Source organism: Zonotrichia albicollis, chromosome 7 (assembly GCF_047830755.1).
Source record: "Zonotrichia albicollis isolate bZonAlb1 chromosome 7, bZonAlb1.hap1, whole genome shotgun sequence".
NCBI lineage: Eukaryota > Metazoa > Chordata > Aves > Passeriformes > Passerellidae > Zonotrichia > Zonotrichia albicollis.
Genome location: NC_133825.1, coordinates 24,706,514 through 24,729,877, shown reverse-complemented (window position 1 = coordinate 24,729,877; position 23,364 = coordinate 24,706,514). Strand labels below are relative to the sequence as shown.

The following is a 23,364-nucleotide window of genomic DNA, read 5'->3' as shown; positions in this document are numbered from 1 at the left end:
GGCTGCCCTCCCCTCTGCCGAGGCTGACCCCGACGGCCGTAAGAGCTCCGGCGAGCCCGGCTGTGCCCGCCCGCCCGCTCTCGGGGGACACGGCCGGCCCTGGGCATAGCGGGCGGGGAGCAGCGCCTGTTGCGCGCAGCGGGAGGGGCGGTGGGGCCGGGCCGGGCCAGGCGGGGCGGGGAGGAGCCAGCGGCGGCGGAGTTGAGCCGCCCTCCGCACGCCCCCACCCAGAGAGGACCTGGCCGCCGAGAAGGCGGCGGTACCTTGGACAGAGCCGTCGCGACTCGCAGAGCTCGCCCGGCGGCCGCTCCGGAGCTCCCCGACGAGCAGGTAGGGGCGGGCGGGCTGTGCGCCCCACGCCTGCCGCTGCCCCGACGGCGCGGCTGCGGGAGAGCCTGGGGCCGGGAGAGCGGGAGCGGGGCCGGCCGGTCCCGCGGAGCGGAGCCCAGCGAGCTCCTTTCGCCAAACTCGGCGGATTAGGCGGCATCCACGGGACCGCACGTTTTGCCGCTGCCCGAGCGTCCCGCCGAGACGGGCGGTTCGGGAGGGAAAGGGCTCCTTCGGGGCTGAGGCTTGGGAAGGGCTCGGGACGTGCCGGCAGCCTCCGGTGGAGCGTGAGCGCTCCCCGACCGCTCCGGCGCTGCCACGGCCCGCAGGGAGCTCACGGCCGGCGACAGGGCGGCTCCGGGCTCCGCTCGCCATGTCCACTGCCGCGGCAGTGCGCGCTTCACACGTGTACTCCTGACAACGCATTCATTCCTTAACTTCAGGCACAGGTTCCTGAAAACTTTAAAGCTTATCCTCCTGATAACACTGAGAGTGAGGATGAATGGATGGGGACTGAATGTATTGCCCCAACAACACCATATACTGCAAGCTGCCTCCTGAGTCCATCGTGTCAGGAGAACTCAAGTATAAGCACATGGGCTTATTTTAGTCCTCCTCTGCTATCTGCTAACGGAGAGATCAGTGCCTTTTGTTATGGATTTGAGTTGCTGCTTTGAGCTGTGGGGAAGGCCACCCGGCTCCCCAGCCTGCTGTGACTTGCAGGCACTGTGCTAAGCCGCTCACCCTGGCCCTCCAGCTAAGCCAGCTGTAAATAAAAACAGCTAGGATTATTTTTTTTCTTATTTTGCCTAATAATTTGACAATGTACCTCACAGCTTTCTAGAGAGCAACTTTGAAGTCATCTTGAATTTCTGCAGGATTTTCTCCTGTGTCAGTTTTCTTGTCCTTTATTAAGCAAATACAGGATTGGGTGTGATGCTAAGCTGTCAGCACTTGAACCAGAGACAAAGCCTCCGTTCATCCCCGCAACAGAGAAAAGCACAGTTTAGGCTACCACCTCCAAACTCTTTATCACACTGTTTTTACAGATATGCAGGGCTGTTAGTAGTAGCACTTCCCAGAGACACTGAGCCAATATAGACTTTTAGTCAGCGTGACACCATATTGCAGTTTGACAAAAAAGCATAAGGAAAGAAAGAACAAAATTCCCAGCAAAAAGAATACCAGCAGGATTTTTCCTTTAAGGGAGTACAGTTTGAGGGGCTCTAAAGACAAAATGGCTGCTCTGTATTCTGAATGCAGGTGGGGGGCTGAGGTCAGCCCATAACTGGGCTAGCCAACAGTCTGCCAAGAGTTACATGATGTGCATTATTTGAGGTGCTTTGAACCTGTGTTTTAGAAATAGAGTGCACAGCTAAGTGATGAACCCTGAGCAGCACACAAGGGAGAGTAGAGCAGTGCAGCGAGTTAGTGTGGCCTTTCCTTGAGGGACATTATCTCTCACCTGGGTTGAAATTGTAAGCAGATGACAGATCAACACGAGTTTGCTGTGTGGCTCATTGCAGGGCCCCAGGGACATCTCTCAACCTTATACAACCAATTCCACAGCACATGGCCCCACTGACAGCCAGTGCAGGACGGGATCAACACAAGGTGTCAGTGACCACATACACATTGGCAGAGCCATGCTGAAGCTGCAAGGCTGCAAAAGCCAAGCTAATTCCTCAGCAGAGGAATAATCCACAGCCATCTCTGCCTATTGCTAAACAAAACTCTTCAACTCACTTTCATGCACTGTAGAGTATAATCCCAATTGTTCTTAAAAGCTGTTGTAGAAATAATTTCAGTGCCCTGAATGTAATAATTCCAAAGATTACAGAAAAATATTATTTTCTACATAGTCAACACATGCTGTATTTTATATTTTGCATACACACAGTGCAAAGTAATTAAAAGAAAACCAAAAAACCTCTAATCCATCAAGACCTGACTGAACACAAAAAATTCCCTCTGCTTTAGCTGTACTTATGTACTGTCAGAATTGAAGGACCATACTTGGTGTGATCACTAGTAGATCAGAAGAAATATGCGTGTCAGATAGCCTATTCCTGCACAGAAAAGGAGTGAAGAAGCATCTTTAGAAGTGAAACCAGGATAAGCACAGTACCAGAGAGACACGAGTGGAAGTACTTGCTCTGTCACAGATTACTTCTGTGACTTTTAGCAGGTTAAGCCATCTCCCTGGATAAGTATATGCTATTTGAAGGACTGCTCTACAAAACAGCTCAAACACAGGGTACAGCACCCCTGTCAGTCCTCCCACAGCCTTCACAGGCAGGCTCACAGGGTCCCCCAGACCCATGCCCCAAAGCACTGGTACCCGGTGAGATTTAGGCTGCAGAGGGAAAAGGCACATCTCCATCAAGCTCCTTTTTCCATCTTCTAGCACAGCACCTCACTGTACCCATGGAGCAATGCCATGAAAAATACATTTAAACGCTGTGGTGCTTTCATATAAAATGGTAAGGGGAGGAAATATAAAATTCTAATATAGAAAACTGCAACATGACTATTACTTGTGTCTACATAAGTACATTCAAAGAAAAGTCCCCTGTTTCCTCCAGCTAACATATAACAGTAATACAAAGCATGCAGATTATGCCACAATAAATTGCAAAGTAAATTACAGTGACAAAATAAACCATGCTGAGAAGGGACCTTTTATGAGCATCAGATAGTTCTGAAGAAATAAATTTATAGCAAAATGAGACAAACAGAATGTCAGAGCAATCTCCACAGGGCTCAGTTTAGCTACTTTGAATGTTGTACTTCTATTTCTCTTCAGGTTTACATTCTTCTGTGTGTGTTTGCACAGGGAATACTCCCCTCGTACATTTTGGTTATAAATAATGAGTACTGACAGGACTTTAAATCTTTTCTATTTCCAGAACTGAGGCATCAGGCTCCCTAAGTACCCCCAAGTGACTTCAATTTCTGTCCTCAACGAAAGATACCAAAAGAAATGCAGGAATGCCTGACTTAGAAAAAAACATGCAGAAGAAGGAGAAAGATACATGCAGTAAAGATGAAAGAGTAAGTAACTCTTTCTGGGAAAACAAAAAGGAAAAATGACTTAACAACTTTTAATTCTGTAAATTAATATCATAATTGTAACCCAAGCTCTGTTCTAGACCAAATTTCTTCATTTCAGGGAATACCAGTTATCCTGCAACAGTTTATAGCCAGAAACCTTGATCTAACACTAGTGCTTCTCATATCCAAATAAACTCTTTCTCCCAACATTCTCTGAAGAATTACAGTAAATTAAATATTATTATACAACAAATATTTTTATACTGCAAAGTCAGAGATGGCATGAAATTATTCATGCTAGTACAGCACTATCAAGCTATCATATATGATTAATTTTCAGACTTGTTTAGAAGGTGCTGGGTATGCATGCCTGTCAATAGTCAGCTTCCAGGGTTTTTTCCTAAGCAGAGTCATGAACTGCACAGGAACCTTACCCAGAAAGATAGGGCCAAAGCCAGGTATCAAAAAGAAATACTAGTTAGCACATTCATTTTCAATGACCAAGAAATCAATGACAGAAGAAATATGTCTTGACTAAACATACCTTGAAACTGCAGAACTGCCATTCTTTTATTTCTGGGTGTATGATAGGCTAAATTTGATTTGTATTTCCATTAAAAACAGATAGTCCTATGACACTTTTCATGAGTATCTAAAATCCTTGGTTTCTAGATAGGGAACATAATGCATCACTGACTTTTCTGTGGATGTCAAAGAGCAGAGCTGGTACTTGAGCTCAGAGGACACCCAGTCCCTGCCAGCTGTTCAGAGCACTTCCTCCACACCCTCCCTCCCTCCACTGGACTAACTCTGACAGCAGATGGGACAGCTAACTGCTAATCCTTTCTTCCACCCAAAATCACACTGCAATCCTACTAAAATGAATGTCCATTACAGCAGGAACTAGCAAAAAAATCTGAACATTTCCTATTTCAGGAGATGGGCAAAAATAAAATTAGAAAAACAAAGCCTCCAAGAGTTTATGGCCTACTCTAATCACTAATGGACAAGCATAGCTGCATTAGATTGACCATTTCTCAACTAGGTGACACAGCTCTCTCCCTGAGGAACCACACTTAGAGCATCACAGCCTCTTGCAACTTGCCAGTCTTCCTGAATTACCTCCTTGCTTTTTTTTCCCACTGCCCCCAAAATTGCTTATTGGCAATGGAAAGAGATGGAGAGACTGAGAGCTGGTCAGAATCCAATTTGCTTGGGGACTACATAAGCTTATATACTATTCTAGGATGGCTAATAATTTTTTACCACAATGACTGGGTTAATCATCACATAAACAAACATACATTTTACAACTTCTCTTACTTGCAGAAGTCTTGATGTACTTTTCTTTTCTGGTAAGTCTTGATTTAATCTTCAATTAGTCTTGATTTAATCCTCAAAGTTCTGTCTGTTCTTGCCAAGGCATTCTGATGATCACAGCTCTTATGCTAACCAGGTCCAAAGTCCATCTGTCTTGTTTGTCCCAGTATCTCTCTCTTCTCTTTTCAACCAAAATCACTCCTTAAATGGCCTTATTAATTTATCTCTGCACACATGGAAACAAGCAAGGTATCACAATTAATACAATTATTATGAAAATCATCACATACCTACCCATCTTAAAAAGAATCTTTTAGCTAAAATCCTTAGCCACTAAAGGCTCAGGCTTGATCTTTATAAACTAAAAACTTTCCTGATGGCAGGTGCAAGGGGGCCATTACTGGATTTAGAAACATTGCAAGAAGTGTAATTGCAGCAGAAGGTTTGATTCTTATACACGAGGTTATAGGGAGAAACATTTAGACTGATTTTTTCTGTGTATTTAAAATTAACACAAAACCCATTTTCACAGAACCCAGGGGCTCTAATTCTTGGGGTTTCAAGGGTTCTTCAGGAAGGCAAGGGGTCAAATTTGATTTGATTTGCTTTAATTTTTTTTGTGTGTGTGTAAATATTAGTGTAAAGTTCTGGAGGAGCTATATTCCCCCCCTTTTTTTTGTTTTTGAATAGTATGTGTGTTTCTCATTATAAAGGCAACATAAAAGTAAAACAATAAACATAAAAGTAAAAACAATAAACTTATACTAAGTAAAAATAAATAAAATAATTTATACAATTAGCAGCACATGAAAAATAGAATGGTGATTTAAAATAATGCACTATCAATTTCTTAAATATTGTAGTATTACTTAGACTCTGGCAAGCTTTATTTTTAAAGCAATTTTAACATGAGGACTTGGAGGGTAAGCCCTCCAAGTTCACTTTAAAAGGAGGTTTAGCCATTATAGGTCCAAATTTGGCAATTCAGAATTATTTGAGTAAAGTTTTGATGTTGAAAACACTTGGTTCTATTGGTTTATTTCTCTACTAGTTAAGTCTAGGACTTGGCCAGGATCCAGGCTTTAACTGGAAGAGTCTCTTTAATATATTTTAAAAACCTCTTAGTAATAGTAGTTAAAAATAATATATGTCTTACAAATAGCTATACAACAATATGTGAAGGTTTGTGAATCAGCTGGCTTTGTCATATTTTCTTTAGCTAAATAGTAGTAAAACAAAGCATTAAACAGATCACAACTGATAGCAGTCATAATATGAAATTTTAACTCATTCTTCAGTACAACTTATAAAAATAAAATAGCAAAAGTTGTTCTTATTTCTATAATAAAATAGTTGTATCTCATAATTTAAATTAGCAAATGTTGACGAAATTCATTTAGGCTTTGTGTTATTCACTTGTATAGTAAAGGAATTATATCTTATAATTGAAACAGGGATAATTCAACAAAATTTAAAATCAACTTCACGAAAAATTAACTTCAGTAAAACATAACAAAAATATACTTAAAAGAAGTTAAAGTTAACATCACTGAGATTAAACAAAAATTAATCTTAACAAGAATTAACTTATTTAAACTCAATTATTATAAAAAAGTTACTGAAAATTTTTCATTTACTGAAAATTTTTCATTTACTTTGATGTTTAACTGTTATATGACATCTGTTCTGAAAAATTTATAATAAAATGACCTCACTGAAACTATGGAGTAAAAAGTAAGCACTTAATAAAGCTGACAGTGGAGTTTTATGTACTAGTTCTAGTTAAGTCTCAAATAACTACTACAAATAAAGTTCAAAGTTCGTCTTGAATGTGATCTAAAGAATCTTGAACTTATGACTTATCTAATTACTGTCAGTGGACTATGCAGTTTTGCTGTGTTACTAATATGTAGGAAGACACCACTGTTACACAAACACCTTTGAATTTTTCTAGTAACAATCCTGTTAAAAATCACAAATCACTAAAATTAGAAGGTAAATGTTAATAGAGTTGGGATAGTAAGCAGCATCAGTTGGTATTTTGATGTGCCATAACTTCAGCATGCCGTGCAGGTTAGACCATGCTGGCTGGTGCCAGGCAGTGGAGGCTGCACCCCCTGCAGCAGCATTTAAAGGTTGCTTGTATGATAGACTTAAATTTGGTGTAATAAAGGTAATGGGATATAAATATTGAAGGCTAAAACAATTAAAAAAAAAATATATAATTCTAAATAGCTGTACTGAAAAATTCACAAGAAAATACGTAGTTAAAAAGGCAAGTAACTAGAAATATAACTGGTTTGACTAAGGCAAGGTGTCCCTCAGGGCTTTAGGTCAGTAAGAAGTGTCGCCTTTGATAGCTGGCCTGCTCCTTCCAATGGTTCAAAGTGTCTGGGGCACTTCAGCCAGGGACCATGGTGGAGGGTGTTGAGGCTCCCAATGACTCCTATACAAAATCTGAATGCATAAAAATTCTCCACTGTGTCAACACATTCCTCCCCCACAAAGCCAGGGGGACAGAGAGCCCAAAAGGTTTAACTGTGGCAATCTGCCCCTCAGGCCCTGCAATGTGCACCAAGTGTTGTCTTTGCAAGCTTTGACTATTCCCACCCACGCCCGAGAGCACTCGAGGCACAGACAGTAATGGCCAATCACTGGGCCATTCCCTTTTTGACGTAAGTTGCATCTGCTCCAGCACCAAGGACTCCTGTTAAAATTATATCCTTGCCTTTCAGAGTCACTTTGCATTGGCACGTGGGACACTGAGATGTTTTGGATACGTTGTGTCCAAAAAATCTGCGGGACCTCTGTGGAACCAAACCCCCCCTCCCCACTGTTCAGCTATTGGGGGTGCAGATAGGGGTGCTGCCAGGAAAAATAAGAGTTGGGCTATATGGCTCCTGGCCAGGACCACACAGCGCAGCTGGGGGTCCAAGCCATGATCTTAATTTCCCCAAGGGAGTCAGAGTCAATAACTGGGAGAACAAACAACCCTGTTATCCAGGTGGATGATCTGCCTGTGATCAAAGCATGCATATGCTGTTCCAGTGGTCAGAAAACTCCTGTGGCAAATGAACAGATGAACTGAGTAATGTTACTGTGATATTGTTTGATATGTCCAGTCCTGTGCTGCCTGGGGTGGCTGCACACAGGTCAGTGACACTTGTCCAGCAGGCAGGGCTGTTGGAAGTTGGCAGCTGCTCCTGGTTGCTGTGTCAGCTGTGGGATTTGTGGTATTGTGCAGTGCTGCTCTGCACTCCAAGATGAGTTTCCCTGTAAAGGCTGGCGATTCTGGTGAAACTTAGAGTGGCACAGACTAGCAAAGTGAAGGCCTTTCCAACAGCGAGGACATATACCTGGGGCTTTGGGTTTCTGTGCTTTTTGGCAGTCTCTTTTAATGTGTGCAGACTCCCCACAAACCAGCTGTTTTCCAGGGCTTAATTTCAGGACAGCAAAATCATCCGCTATGCCTTGCCCCATGACTTGATGGGTGATTGCCATGGTGTGTTGTGCTGTTCCCAGGTGGTTGCATGCTTGTATCATTTGGAGTAAAGTGGCATCAGGTTCAGAAGGCAAAGATTTCAAAAGGTGACTACAATCCTCATTGGGATTTTCTGTGGCCAATTTGGGTATAACTTCTCTTGCTGATAACTTCTCTTGCTTCTCTTGCTCAAGTGTTTGTTTTAATCTGTCCACAAACTGCACATAGGGCACTTGTGGGCCCTGTTTGATATTTATGAAGGACTGTTTAGGGGTTTTCACATCAGGAACCTTAAGAAATGCCAAACAAGCTGCATCTGTGATACCCTCCAGGGCTTCTCTTGGTGAGGCAGCCTGGCCCAAACACGGTTCTCTCACCATCACGATCCACAGTGCCAGGGGCTCACTGATTGCAGCCAGACAGGCTGTTCCTTCTCACTTGGAGCACCAGTTGTCAGCAATGGAGAGAGATGGGGAGACTGAGAGCTGGTCAGAATCCAAATTGATTGTGAACTACATATGCTTATATACAATTCTAGGATGGCTAGAAATTTTTTACTACATTGATTGGCTTAATCATCACATAAACAAACTTACACGTTTTACAATACCTCTTATTTGCAGAAGTCTTGATGAAATTTTCTTTTTTGGTAGGTCTTGATTCAGTTGGTCTTCATTAGTCAGTCTTGATTCAGTTGGTCTTCAGTTAGTCTTGATTTAATCCTCAAAGTTCTGTTTGTTCTTGCCAAGGCATCCTGATGATCAAATTTCTTATGCTAACCAGGTTCAAAGTCTTGTGTGTCCCAATAATTGCTCTGGCTTTTAAATTACTAATTACACTTCCCTTGGGTAATTCTAAATTTAAAAACAAAGGAAACTTAATTGCATGGACAGCATGGAACTCTTTTCTTCCCAGATACTATTGCTCCAAACAGGGTAAGGATAAAGGAAGTATAAATGGAAACATTTTATCAAGCCTTCCAGGGGGGTTCCAGACTGACTGACAGCAGAGGTTTGGCAGGGTAAAATACAAGCTTATTGAGGACTGTACATAACCAGTACCAATAAACAGGTAGACCTGCATGTTTTCTACTTCTGTCATTGTATAACCATTCATATTACCAACCAGACAAGCATTAACCCATGGTTTTACTAACCAAAAGTTAATCACAACTTCTTTAGTAATGAAATACATTAAGATGGTATTTTATTATTTTGTAATGTATTTGCAGATTTCCTAGAGATTAGCTCAGCGTATTTGCTTGCATCATGCCTCTTCATTCTAGGATTTCTATAATTTTTACCAAGGGATAATGTCCTTGATAATTTTCCACTAGTCCACTGCTCTATCCATTTGAAAGCCTACAAACAGTACATTTGTAGTAATCAGGCTTCTCAACTGCTAAAACAGAATAAATTCATTTTAAAAGGGATGTAACATATTAATCAGCAACAAAAGAAAAAAATAAGAAAACAAAAGAGGACAGATTGGAAACAAATAGAATTACTCACCAATATATATTTCTTTTTAATGACTAGGAAGTGCCAAAACTTCCAGTTCCACCACTGCAACAGACCTTACACATGTACCTACAGTGCATGAAGCACTTGGTGCCAGAGGAGCAATTTAAAAAAACCAAGGCCATTGTGGAGAAATTTGGAATTGCAGGAGGCCTGGGGGAATCCTTGCAGAAAATGCTTGAGGAAAGAAGTGAAAAGACAATAAACTGGGTAAGCAAATGCAATTGCTCTGTTTGACGATGCTTATTTACAAGTTCTTTCTGATGTTCTCTATGCAATCACTGTTTTCTTTCAGCAAGTCAATGCAAACGGGTCATTCTGACAAAGGAATATTTCAGATGTAATAGATTTTTAAAATTACGCAGCTAGATTTTTAAAATTATGTCAAAATCCATGTTAAAGCCATCTAGTCAAAGTTCTGATTTACACCAATTATTCTGAAATGGAACACTTCATTATAGGTATTAGTCTTTTAAAATTGAACTATTATTTGCCATTCATTGTTATGCTATACCAATGTAGTTACTTTGCCAAATATGCACACGCATGTATATTCGTGTACATCTATCACACAGACCATGCTGAGACCTCTGCCTTTACAAAAGTTCAGCTTTCTGCTTCCCAAGGCAGGCAAGTTAGGTAAGCCACAGCTAAAGTAGATTTTACCATTCCACAAAGTCACACCCTGCCCTTATTAACCATGTTAGAATATGGCAGTTGAAAATTAGAGTTTTATCAAAGTCCTTCCTTTCCAACAAGGAAAATGAGTCTGTGGATTCAGTGAAACCCTGCAGGCTTGTTACTGATGTCAGTGAATTGTGGTTCTCCCTTTTGTGTGACACACACAAAAAACTCCATCGAATTGCTGCTACAGTCAGGAAGAAAAGGCTACAGTGCTGTCAGTGCTTTCATTTTAAAAGCAGTGCTTAATTTGTGAACTAAATGCTGCCCAATCTTATTTTCATATTGTGATCACAGAACTTCACGGTGGCTAAACTAACCAGCATTTAAAAAGTGTTCCTGATAAGAAATAATATTCCTGAAGACATTTGCTCACTTGAGCACTTATAGAATGAAAATTACAGAGGAAGGATGCATAAGCATTTTCTGAAATTGTGACAGTTTTAAATACTGGCTGATAAAATGAATACCTGATTCTTAAGGTAAATTAGAAATGGATTTATTTGAATTTAACTTGCCAGGAGTATATCTCTAGCATGTTCCCCTGAAGACTCCAGAGACTGTGGGGGAAGCATCTGTTCTAACAGCAATGAAATATCTCGGAGGAAAACTTTTTCAACTGATGCATGCATTTGTAATTATTTTTGCATAATTTTGTTGTTGTTTATAGCTACCATATGCAAAGCCTGCCCTCTTAGAAAGGCCATTTGATATTTTTATGAAAGCCTCCATTTTCCAAATAGTGATTCTTCAATCTCTGCTCAGACATAAAGGAATGCAGTTACTGTTCATCCATGTTTTCAATAAAAATGGTTAGAAATTTAATGTGTGCCTGTGTGGGTCAAGAATCAGCAATCTGCATTTGTGTCAGTGGACACAAAGGGAATTCTCCAGGGGCCCTATCCACGTGCCACTCTCTGCAGAACTGAACCATTACGCTTGGGAAATTCTTCTCCTGCTCTGTCGTGCCACAGGACAATATCTGATGGTTAGCAATGGAGCATCTTGGCATCATTCACAAATATTTGAGGCCCCCTGAGAAAAGCCATCACTGGTAAAACTCTGGCCCTCTCTTAAACATATTCTAATTGCTATGCAAGAGTTAACATGTTGTATTCAAATATTTTCTGGTTGTAGAGAGAAGCAAACAACAAAATACCCAAAGCACCACAATCTGAGGCTTGTGTAGTTTTTAATGGAACGCACTGTAAATTGCCATTGATTGAGAAATAGGATTATGGAATTGCGGCTGACTTCTGCCGAGCTGAGGTCACAGAGCCCAGGCTGAAAATGCTCAGCAGCTCCATTAATCAGAGCCCATGGCTGACACCAGGAGCACCATGCAGTGTCCCCTCACCCTGCTTTGCTGTGTGCTGTGGCAGCTTTAAGACGTTGTGTCCCCCTCCCTCAGGTGTTTCACTACTGGCTGGATGACATGTACCTCAACAACCGCCTGGCTCTTCCAGTCAATTCCAGCCCCGCAATTATCTTTGCTCGCCAGCATTTCAAGGACATAAACGACCAGCTGAGGTAATGTATTACGACGTTGCAGCTTTTGCTAAATGAAAGGATATTTTAAATGTACGGCTTTTGCAAAAAGACAATCAACTTTCATTAAAAAATAAGGGCTGTAGCCATTAAAGTGATTTCCTACGAGGCTGCCTGTATGAGGACAGTGCTTCTGGGGTAACTCATACTGATATTCAGAAAGAAAGATGTCATTACTATTACACTCATTGCATGAAAAAAAATGCCAAGGGATTTGTATTTTTAAGGAATATTTACAAAGCTTTTTACTGTACATGATTCAAGTAAACCACTTTGTGATGAAAAAAAACTACTAATTTCTGACACAGAGTTTCAAGGGAAATAATCTTTAACATGGCTTCACTATGACTCGTAGCCACCCTGCAAATTGAAAAGGCCACGCTGGCATTAAATTGTCCCTCTCAGATGCACAAAAGGGCACCAGAAACACAGGGGATCTAAGAATAAGAATTCAGAAATCATTCTTCCCCAAGAACATTGCCTCCTTCAGGCCCATCAGTCCCAACTCTGAACTGATCTTTCTACTCTGAGCTGTTGTAGGCAATTACTATCATTTAAAAAGTGAGAAGGTAAGCATGTAGCCAAGCACAGAATATACCTCTCCAGACACCCTTAAAACAGGATTTCATTCTTCAGTCTCTGCCAAAATATTCTTCCTTTTTAAAATAGTAAAAAACTACCTTCATACAGTGCAATTTTCCTCTTTGCTTTTAGCACTCTCTAGCTGCTCATTACTGAAATAATTAACTGCATGTGAATTTATGCTATTATAAAACAGCCAGAACCTTAAAACAAATATGCATTATTTTAACATTTTGCATAGACAGCTAATGCATCTTTTTACTTTACTTTAAACATAACTATAAATGCTTTCATTCATTACTTACTAAATTTATTGTGCACACAGCATTCAAAAAACCTCCTCTTTCCATTTTCTAATGCACATGCTTTAACAAGGAAATCTTTTTCTCAGAGCCTCCCATTCTGACACAGTGCAAACGGACAATGTCAGGAAAAAATACACCTGTCCACAGCTCTGCAGAAAAATATCTGCTTAGGACAGGAAGTACTGTAATGCTGGACAGGTTATGAGTATTGATATTGAAACCCATGTGAGGATTCTATTAAATATTCAGTCTTTGCTCCCGTTCTCTAAATAAGCACTTTCAGGCTTCCTCCTGTGGTATTCTGTTTAACCATTTGAAGGGACTGTCTCCAGGATTTCATATTTCTCTTGACATGAATTAATTTAGGTTTTGGGTGGGGGCAGGGAGCTCTTCTTGCCAAGCCTGAAGACTTTCTCTCCTTATGCTGTGTCATCAATCATTCAGGCTATCCTCTGTCTCCCAGAAACAGCCCAGTGTTGCCAAATGACAAAAGACTGATGTCACTTCTCTCTGCTCTTTGCAGGTTTGCTGCCAATCTCATTTCAGGAGTGCAAGACTACAAAGCTTTACTGGACACGTAAGTGGCTTGGAAGGAGAGCTTGAGTATCCACAGGGCTTCTGATTCGAGGCTGCTCTCAGTACAAAGCTGGGCTCTATTGCACCTCTCCCCCATGGGGAAGGGCTGGGGCTCCAGCATGCTTCAGGGCAAGTGCTTCACCAATATTTTATACCCTTTCTGCTGTATTCCTGCAGTGTAACAGATTGAAGAAGGATCCTTTTTGATGGGTGGCAGTCATCACTCTGGCAGGCACAGTGCAGCCCAAAAGGGCACAGACAATTTGCCTAACAGAGTTACTGAGAACACAAGAGGAAGCTTGTGCTCCCCACACCCAAAGGGCAGCAGCACTGTGGTTACACAGCCTGCACACCTCTGCTGGCACTCACCATTTACAACAACACTGTCCCACCTCCCTCCCCACAGAGAAATAACACATCCCAGCAAGGGAGGGAAGTCTCACCACAGAAAGGCTGGTTCAGTAGCTAGAAAAATAAGCTACTTATGCTCTTGTTACTTTCTGAATAAATACACTGGGGAAATACATGATTCTTCAAATCATATATGTATAATGCACCTGTACAAGGAAATAAGTGATACAGAGAATTTGAGAGTTGGGAACTGCAACAGTTCTAAAGTCATGGTTGACCAAGATAAAGTAGCATAAAATATTACCCCTCATAAGTTGTATGAGAGTAAACCTCCTTGCCTGCTTCTTTACCCCTCCCCCTGTCTGACAAGTTGGAAGCTTAGTCCTCTTTTGCAGAAGGAAAATCTCTGCACTGTAAGATTTTCTTCCTCCTCTGCAGCCTTTCCTGACCAGCAGCACCCTTATTTCCTGCTGCAGTGTCAGTGGGGTATTTTACAATCCATAATCATAATTGTGGCTGTGATAATTCTTCTTTTTTCCCCTTGGCCACTAAAGAAGCTTTTAAAGAGATGCTGGTTTCACCTACCTTCCAATAAAAAAAAAATAGGTTTTCAGCACATATTACTCCATGGGTCTAAGTGAAAATTAGCACAAAAGTGAGGACCTGTGGAAAACAAGTCATTGCCCAAGTCATTCCTGTTTGTCAAGGAAGGCCCTCTCACACACACTCTAACCAGTCAGCACAGCACATGACTGCTGTGATTTGCAGGGAATTTCATCAGTACCTTTCTTTGAGGTGCTGCTCTTTCCCAGCTGTTCTGCTGACTTCCATCCTGCCAGGTTTCTGGGGTCCCAGCTAGTCAGGCTTCCCATGCTCATTGCAAAGCTGCTTGTGACCTGCTATTTCCATTTCCACTAGATGATAATGCAATTGCTTAATGAATATGCATGAAGCTGCCAGGAATGATGTATTTAACTTTGGTATGGGAATTCATCTATTTCCCTTATACTGTAATCTCATTTTATTATTCAATTTGTGTTATACCTGATCTAATTGTAACAGAACAAAGGACAGATAAGATTTTTTTTCCTTTCTGTCTCCCTCCCCTCTTTTCCTCTGGCTTTGTTTTTCTCTTTCTCTGCAGCCATGCTTTACCTACTGACTTTTCTCGTGGACAGCTGTCTGGCCATCCTCTCTGCATGAAGCAATACTATGGACTTTTTTCTTCCTATCGTCTTCCAGGACCTACCAAAGATACCCTCGTAGCCCAGAAAAGCAATGTAATGCCAGAACCAGAGCACATCATTGTTGCTTGTAACAATCAGGTAAATTCATTTTAGTTTTTCATACCTTTCTATATTTCTTAATTTGCTTAAATTCACTCCAGAAGAGCCTAATCTAATCTCTGTTCAGAAATGCAATTAGTGTGCTATGTATGAGATCACTTCTTACCAAGCATTTGCAGTTGATATTTCTAAAAGATGCTTCTGCAGCATTTTTGTCCTTGGACCACATAATGTTCCAAGTACAGTGATGCAGAAAGGAGGAATGTGGCAGAATTTATTTGCTTTCTCTTTCAAACAAAAACGTTTAATAAACAGTGATAAAACCACAGAGAAAAAATAATTCTATTAGAGTGCATTTGCTGGAAATGCTCTTCCCATGACAGTCAAGTATTGGCACAGTCAAGTTCATGGCAACTATACCACCATCACACCTATGCATAGTGTAGACACCATGTAGGGGCCCTAAGCTATGGCTGAGGAAGTTAGCACAGGTGCAGGCAGAAATACTGAAGTGTTAGAGTGAATCTGCCCCAACCAGTAATTACCAGGGAGCAGCAGAGTCTGTTCCCTGGGCACAGTACTTCTAGCACAGCTTGACTGTTTGCAGTACTGGAGCCATGCCCATAGGTGCTCCTGGAATGAGGAAGTAGCTTCCAGTGAAGTGCTTTCTGCTTTTCCAGGAAGCACAGGAAATTTTCTAGATTTTCTAGGTTATGTTTAAACAAATAATACCATGAAAATTACTTACATACTGTCTGATTTTATCTCTCCAAGGTTTTTAAAGCTTATTCAAATAGTGTGTATTTTATTTGAGTCCCACACACAATATAAGTTCCCTATGGCAACTGGCCTTACATTGGTGTTAAAACACAGGAGAGGTGAGTCCTGGGCCATTCATTCCCCAGTGGTTTTGTGGTGCATTGCATGCAGGCCTGGCTCTCCAGGCAGGACTTGAGCACCTCAACACCTACCCAGGTGACAGCAAAATGTTGGACCACAAAGGGTCCAACCCACCTCTGACTGATCTTCTGACTTCTGTAATTTTTTTGCAGTTTTTTGTTTTGGATGTTGTCATTAATTTCCGTCGTCTCAGTGAGGGAGATCTTTTCACTCAGTTACAAAAGATAGCAAAAATGGCAGAGAATGAAGAGGAAATGCTGCCTCCAATTGGCCTGCTGACAACAGACGGAAGAACAGAGTGGGCAGAGGCCAGGATGACCCTTATGAAAGGTTAGCTGCAGCAACCCCAGCTTTCTCTTCATCATCTTCCTCCTCACCATCACTGCCTTTCTTTGCTGAGAGCAAACATCACAGCAAACACAGGACTGAATGTGCAACCCCACTGCTGAATTTTTCCAGCAGTAGGAAACTCTGTAAGATGTGTGTTGCCAGGGGAGCAGCAGAAATAGCTTGACCCTTTGGCTGTGTATGTTTAAGTGTTATGCCATGTAATAACTCTCACTCCATTCTTTGTTTTTCATTGCATAAATTACATTACGTCAGATTTTGTGATTTGTCTCTTTCTTTATAATCATTTTGTACCAATAGGAATGATGTATCCTTTTAGCTTTTGGCAACTATTTGATATTATTGATCTTATCCAACAAAAGCAGCTGCAAGTTAAACACCTATTGAATCTAGTTGTGTGCTCTCTCTAATCAATGGAGAAGGTACCAGGGCTGATTCAACCAATTCTTAACTATGTAGGAAAGATGGCACCAGTTATTATCTGGGGACTGCTCTCTCTCTCTTTTCCAACAGGCAGCATTTAGCTGTCTCAGATTATGGACTTGAATGTCACACTTGGAAACAGACAAAAATAAAGGGTAGGGTTAGTAACCTCTATCACATCACGTCACATCACACCTTATGTATATTACCCTGAGGCTAAATGATAAAAATGCCCTCTTTTTGCCATTTTACATGTAATAAGTATTTACCTTTTCATCCAGAAGGAAACATTAACTCATCTTTTTACCTCCAGTTCAGCAACGCCACAGAAAATATTGCTGTTTTACTAATGCCCTGGAATATACAAGAGTTGCCAATAGTCTCAAAATAAGTTTATCCTCCTAAGGAAGATTCCCCTTTTCTTATTCAAGTTTATCTGTTCTTATAAAACTTACTACAGATACACAGAGAGAGAGTCCTGGCCATTATTTCAGCAATATTATATAGCAGTAGTCTCATCTTTAAGCTTTCCCCTCCTCTTCCCATCATTTCTTTTTAAAAGAGGAGACAAAAAATAACTTATTATAATGAAAATTGAGGTGAACACCTAATAATTTATTTTCATTACATACTAAGTATAACAGCCAATGCCTTGAAACTTCCAGCAAAAATATCTTTGTTAACCTATATCATCCAAAAGAAAAACAAAAAGAAAAATCAACAAAAACTAGCAAAATCTTCTCCATAGATTGCCTGGCATTTCCCAAATATTAGTTTTAATCAGAAGGCAAACAACTCAGTTATGCAGCTGAAAAAAACCCAGATTCTGCACTAGTAACCCTCATAGCACCATGATGTGAGCCTTCTCTAATCTAAGCAGGAATCCCTTCCCAGACTATTCATGTTAGCACAGCCCTTCTATGTAGGTGATTGCATTGCTGTTACACATGGATATATGATCATTAACAGCCCTTTCCTTTCTTATCTGTGCTGGTGAAATGTTCCTGCAACAATAAATAAGAGAACCTGGGAAGCCATGTGGGTGAAAGGGTCACTCCACAGCTGGTCTGTGCTGGGCAAAGCAAGAGAGAATGCTCTGGGACAGAAAACCTGTGCAGTGCTTTGCAGAGGCCATGAAGGAGTTGTATCCATGGGCCTGCACAGACCTGCAAGTAGAGCACAGGTCTTCTAGGTGAGAAAATGTCCAAATGTAATAAACCCAGCCATCACTGATTTATAAACACACTCAGCATTGTGACTACCTTCAGGCTGCAGAACTAGCTTGCTCTTCCTAAGTACAGGAAGTGAATTGTGTATGAAGTGACTGGCTACAGTCCCATGCATACTACATCTGAATTTGATTCAAAACTGTCTTCTCATATTTTCCTTTCTAAGACTAAATTTTAAAAAACCCAAGTAGCCAACAGTTGGCTGGCCAATTCAATGCAACTGTGCCTTAGAAAGGAAGAAATGTTTTGCAGGCTTTAGGCTCGGTCATACTGTCTTTTGTTTTAGCTCTTCCTGCAGATATTTTCAATCCCAAGTCATGGTTCATGAGTTCTCAAGCAATTTATTGCCTGCTTCACATGATAATTTTTCAGTGTTTGATCAGCCCTCTGGATATGTCTGTTTCCTTCTGTAAAGGCATCTTTCCCCTGCTTCTCTGTTTCTGGCACAGCTTAATTTCATTCACTCTAATACCTAGACTCCAGATACCCTGAAGCCATATGTCAGACTAAGGGCTTCATATCTGTCAAAGATGTGTGGTAGCAGCCGCAATGAAATATATATATACCTATCAAAGAGCAGAAAGCAGAATGCTGAGCAAGCTGGGAGCGCTTTGTAAATCACTATCCAGGCTGTTTTTCCTCAAAGTTGTCTGTCTGCAAGCACCACAAGCTGATGTATACCAGGCAAGTTCCATTCACAAGGATCTTTTCTGCCTTTTTGTACTGATGCACCCAGACCATCAATGAAAAAATACCACAATTACAGTCAGCCCTGCAAGTGTGAGACACTAGAAAAGCTTTACAGCCAAGTGGACAGGAATGTGTCTTCTCTCTTCTAAAGCTTCTGAATGCTTTTGAAGACACTCCCAAGGGACACTGACGTTCACATTTTGCAAGGCAGCAACCTCTCTGCACGCCCCATCAAACACAATCTCTTGGCTCAAGCCTTTGTAGGAGCTGGCAGGTGCTCCAGCTGCTTTCCCTAGGACTCTTCTGTTGGCAAGGGGACACAGCACACTCTGCACTCCACCAGGTCCCCAGGGAGCCTGCAAGAAGTCAGGCTGACCATCTCTCTCTGTCCCTTGGGCCCCAGCTGCTAATGCTGCCTTGCAGGAGCCACCAAACAGCAATAGGCAGTACCCTAGCACAGCCTGCACAAGGCCACGGCTCCCCCTCTTCCTTCTCAGCCACTGCTATCACTTGCCTCTCCTTCTCTTGACACATTTTTAATTTCTTGCTCATTTGGTTTCTTTTTCAGCATCTGAAGAATGAACCTGGATGGTAACAAGTGACTGGGTTTTTTCTAGCTCTTGACTAATCTATGTTACTCCTTCTGGAAAGGTGCATTATTTCTTACTATGGAAAATGCTGTTCTTTCAGACAATCAAGCCACTTTACATACTTGCAAACCTTGAAAACATGCACATATTGAAATGGCCCCATATTCCAACTGCAAATCAGAATTGTTTAATTTTAAATATTTTTCCATTCTTTCAGCTAAAATAGTTTTCTGAATTGAGCATGTATTTGTTGAACTTAGCCTAGACTTGAAAGAAGTTTTGATGAATCTGAATTGATATATTTTGTTGAGAACATCCTGAAACAAGTTTACATTTACACTGAAACCTAGCAAAACCAAAGGATGAAAGCTGATCTGTTAAGAGCAAAAGGAATTTTATGTTGATGCTTGAAAGCCCTTTTCCCTTTGATCTTGTTAACAACTATATAACAGCTATTAATTATTTTATATGTTTTCAAATGAAACAAGTTCTTGTTATAGGTTGCACACTTCTATCTTTTCAATAAGGAACTGTAAGAAGTGGTATAATTAAATATTTCCTATGCTTCAAACTGGTCCTCAGTGCAAACAAACCCTGAGTCCCTCTAATATTTCTGAGTTAGACAAAGAAACTGAGAAACACATAAATACACCATAAATAAGGAGGAGAGCACTGAGGACAAGGTAAAAATACCCAGTAGTCCAACCATGCAAGAGGGTCAGGATAGGGAAAAGAAACAGAAAGAGTTCCAGACAAGCCCATTTTATTCAGCAGTGCAGTAGTGACAGGAGAGCACTGTAACATGGCAACCCATGGTTTTGGCAAAAACACATTCAAAACCTAAACCTCAAAACCTCATCCACAGATGTTTCCTCACATGATGTAGGCAATATCAGCTAATGATCAGAGACAGGACAGAAAACAGGGTTTTAATACAATAAGACAAAACCAACATAGACCCTGCTGTTCCTTGTTCTGAAAATGGTTTTCATGGAGAACTACACAAAAATACTCTAAGCTTTGCTGTTCCAGAGCAGAATACTTCAGCAATAGCGTGAGCTCTGAAATTTCCTATTTTCCACCTGTCCTCTGTAACTGTTATTTATAAAATAAGTAAGCAATGCTGGCTTTAAGAGTAAAATAGATCTATTTTGTAATATAATTACTTCAAGGAAATGAAAGGCAGAAAAAGAAAGTGGTTATTATTGAATCATGTGAGAGATACACAGAGTCACAAAAGTTAACACAGGAATTAATGCCTTGGTACAATGTTCCCTGGCACTGAGATGATCTGCTGCTGAGAGAAGCTCTGCAGACAGCAGCTCATTGCAGCGTCAGGGTCAGATCTTCAGTGCTCTCCAAGGCAGAGGGTTCCCCAGTCAGTGCTGTACTCAGAGGTAAGAGGATGTGAACATTTCACTCTTCTATCCCCAGACTCCACCAACCGCGACTCTCTAGACATGATTGAACGGTGCATATGCCTGGTGTGCCTGGACAGCCCCACTGGGGTGGAGCTCAGCAACACAAACATGGCCCTTCACATGCTGCATGGAGGGGGCTACCATAAAAACGGGGCCAATCGCTGGTACGACAAACCCATGCAGGTAAAAACCTTACAGCACTGTGACATTGTTTGCACGCTGCCTGGTGGTGGGGACACTCACAGTCAGGTGGGAGAAAAAGGGGAAGATGGTGCCAGCATCTGCCTGGGCCAGTTTGGTGTGAGCAAGGCTGTCCCTTGCAAAGCAGGGGAATAACTTCCACCTTTTCCAAAGCTGCCTTTTGCTCTTGAGATAACACAGATACTCAGATGTATGAGTAGGCAGACATTGGATATAAAAAAACAATGCATCTTTCTACACTGAGTCAAATGGAATGAAAATGATGGCCTAGTATTCCAGAATGAAAAAAAAAAAAGCACAATATTTTTCTTTGTTTCCCCTTCTTACACATTTTCCTGGCATCCTAGAAATGCTACTGCTTATAATTTGGCATGTGTTTAAATCCTCACTTAACAGACTGTTTACTCATTTAAGAGCATCCTTTTTGAGACCTTCTTTAAGTATTGACTTCTCCAGCCTTTTTCCCCATCGGATTTTGATTGTCATATTTTAAAGCGCCACACTGTTATTTCCACACTTTGCAGTAGACCCAGAGGGAAGGGATGTATTAATCTCCCAACTGTCAACAATGTTGACACCTTACGAAAAATTGAAAAAACCCTGACTGATACATTGCTTGCATAATGCTTTTTGCTCTTGCCATATCTAAGAACAGCAACATGAAAAGAGAAACCCCTAAAATAATTGCCACAGCTGAGAGATGAGACTTGGAGGAAGGGATGTGAGAAGTCAAGGCAGAAAGAAGTCGAAGGTGCTTTATTGTTCTCACAGATCAGTTTACATATTTTTGCACCCCCAAAGCAGTGACATCCTTAAGCAACAATTTCCCACTAGTTACACAATCAGCTTACTGTATGTGTTACTTGGCAGCCTTACAAAACCACATAGTTTCAAAAACTTGATAGCCGTATATGCTGTACTTTTCTAGTTCTTCTTTTCATATTTATGGTTGCTTATCCTACAATCTGTACCTGACCAAGGCCAGAATATCTCAATCTATAAGCTCAACTGTGCTCTCTCTTCTGTCTCCCATCTGTTCTCCCATAAAGAATTTCACTTACACCAACTTCCCCAAGAGCAAATACATTTCAGTACTCATTTTTGATTAATGCCACTGCAAATGACATTATTAGCAGACTCTTTTGAAGAACAAACCGCTTGTCTTTAGAACAGTTAGAGACTTGTTATTTACAGGGTCAAGTGTTGAGATATTTCAAGCAGATAAGAATAAATAACATTTTCTTTTTGTCTACTATCATAAGGCAGCAGAAAGAAAATAAAATTGTATAGAGTGTGAGAGAGCTTAATCTGTCCAGATGTATTCAGGCCAAAGTAGTTCAAAGGTGAAGAGAAATTCTTAGGGAAATAAGATCCCATTTCCTTTTATGCAAACACAGATTAGGTAGGAAGCCATTCTCACAGTAGAATTTGTTCTTTCTCTCCATATTCTTCCTCACCTCTGCAGTAAGGGTTCAGAAAATGTCCAGGTGAGCTTTTTGCATCATGCCCACTCTCTGAAAACCTCATGGAAAGCAGGGAGGCAGGATGAGATTCAAATGTGCAAGAGAGAGGTGAGGGAAGTCTAGCCAAATGCACTTCAAAAGAAGTGTGGGGAAAAGCCCAGGAAAAGAACAGGAAAGCTGCAGTATTGGCCCAGACATCTGCTTTTGTATGAGATGCAGAAGTTACAAATTGCATGGGTGTATCACAGAACTGGAGTGCAGCAGGTTGTCACCAGCAGTGCCATGAGTACATAATGAAATTAAGAATGAAGACAAATAAGAGGGAAATGAAATGAAGAAAGCATCTAAAAATAAAATATTCAAAATAAGCTATGAGAAATCTACCAAATAAGGATGAGCTTTGTAATAAAATGGGATCCTAAGGATTAAAACACAGATGTTTTATTGTCCTCAAAAGTGGAAGGAGAACCCTGGCCTGTCTTTGCATTGATGGGTTTTATGTACCATAAAGCAGATGCTAAATAAAATTTTCAGATTCCATTAGGAACTGCTAACGTTTACATTCTCACAGGATTCAGTCCCAAAGAGCAGCATGAAAGGAATTCAGTGCAACACCTTTCACAGGACAAGCAAGTCTCCTGCAGTAAATCTGTAAGTCACCCACTGATCTGCAGGGCAAGGGAGTTCCTGTTATGAGCAATAAGAACACTACAGGGTAACAATAATACCTTTGTCAGGTTTCCATCATGGATAACTTACCCAGAAGATGATTTATTCCCTGTGTATGTTGCACCTGTCCTTCTCCTTGTTTAGTTTGTGGTAGGAAGAGACGGGCTCTGCGGGACCGTGTGCGAGCATTCCCCTTTCGATGGCATCGTCATGGTGCAGTGTGCTGAATACCTGCTCAGGCACATGTGAGTTCCCTTCTGTACATTCCACACCATTCCAGCCCCTGGGAAGCCTCTGCCAGTGGCAGATTTCCCCTGCTGCACAGAGGCACTAAGATACATAAAACAGTTGAAAAGCAGTAATTCACCTGCTGAAAGGGCAGTGTTTAATAAATGGATT

The 23,364-nt window shown here is 41.2% G+C and overlaps 1 protein-coding gene across 1 annotated transcript in view; it reads left to right on the top strand.

Moving 5' to 3' along the window:
• The first annotated feature begins 195 nt into the window (after positions 1-195).
• Positions 196-23,364, top strand: part of CHAT (choline O-acetyltransferase) — a 38,056-nt gene continuing 14,887 nt past the window's right edge. The window contains exons 1-9 of the mRNA XM_074544708.1: positions 196-330; positions 3,237-3,381; positions 9,721-9,912; positions 11,795-11,913; positions 13,342-13,395; positions 14,890-15,070; positions 16,084-16,261; positions 20,646-20,815; positions 23,110-23,210. Of these exons, the coding sequence (XP_074400809.1) occupies positions 3,319-3,381; positions 9,721-9,912; positions 11,795-11,913; positions 13,342-13,395; positions 14,890-15,070; positions 16,084-16,261; positions 20,646-20,815; positions 23,110-23,210 (1,058 nt within the window). The 5' untranslated portion in view covers positions 196-330; positions 3,237-3,318. The remainder of the gene's footprint in view (positions 331-3,236; positions 3,382-9,720; positions 9,913-11,794; positions 11,914-13,341; positions 13,396-14,889; positions 15,071-16,083; positions 16,262-20,645; positions 20,816-23,109; positions 23,211-23,364) is intronic.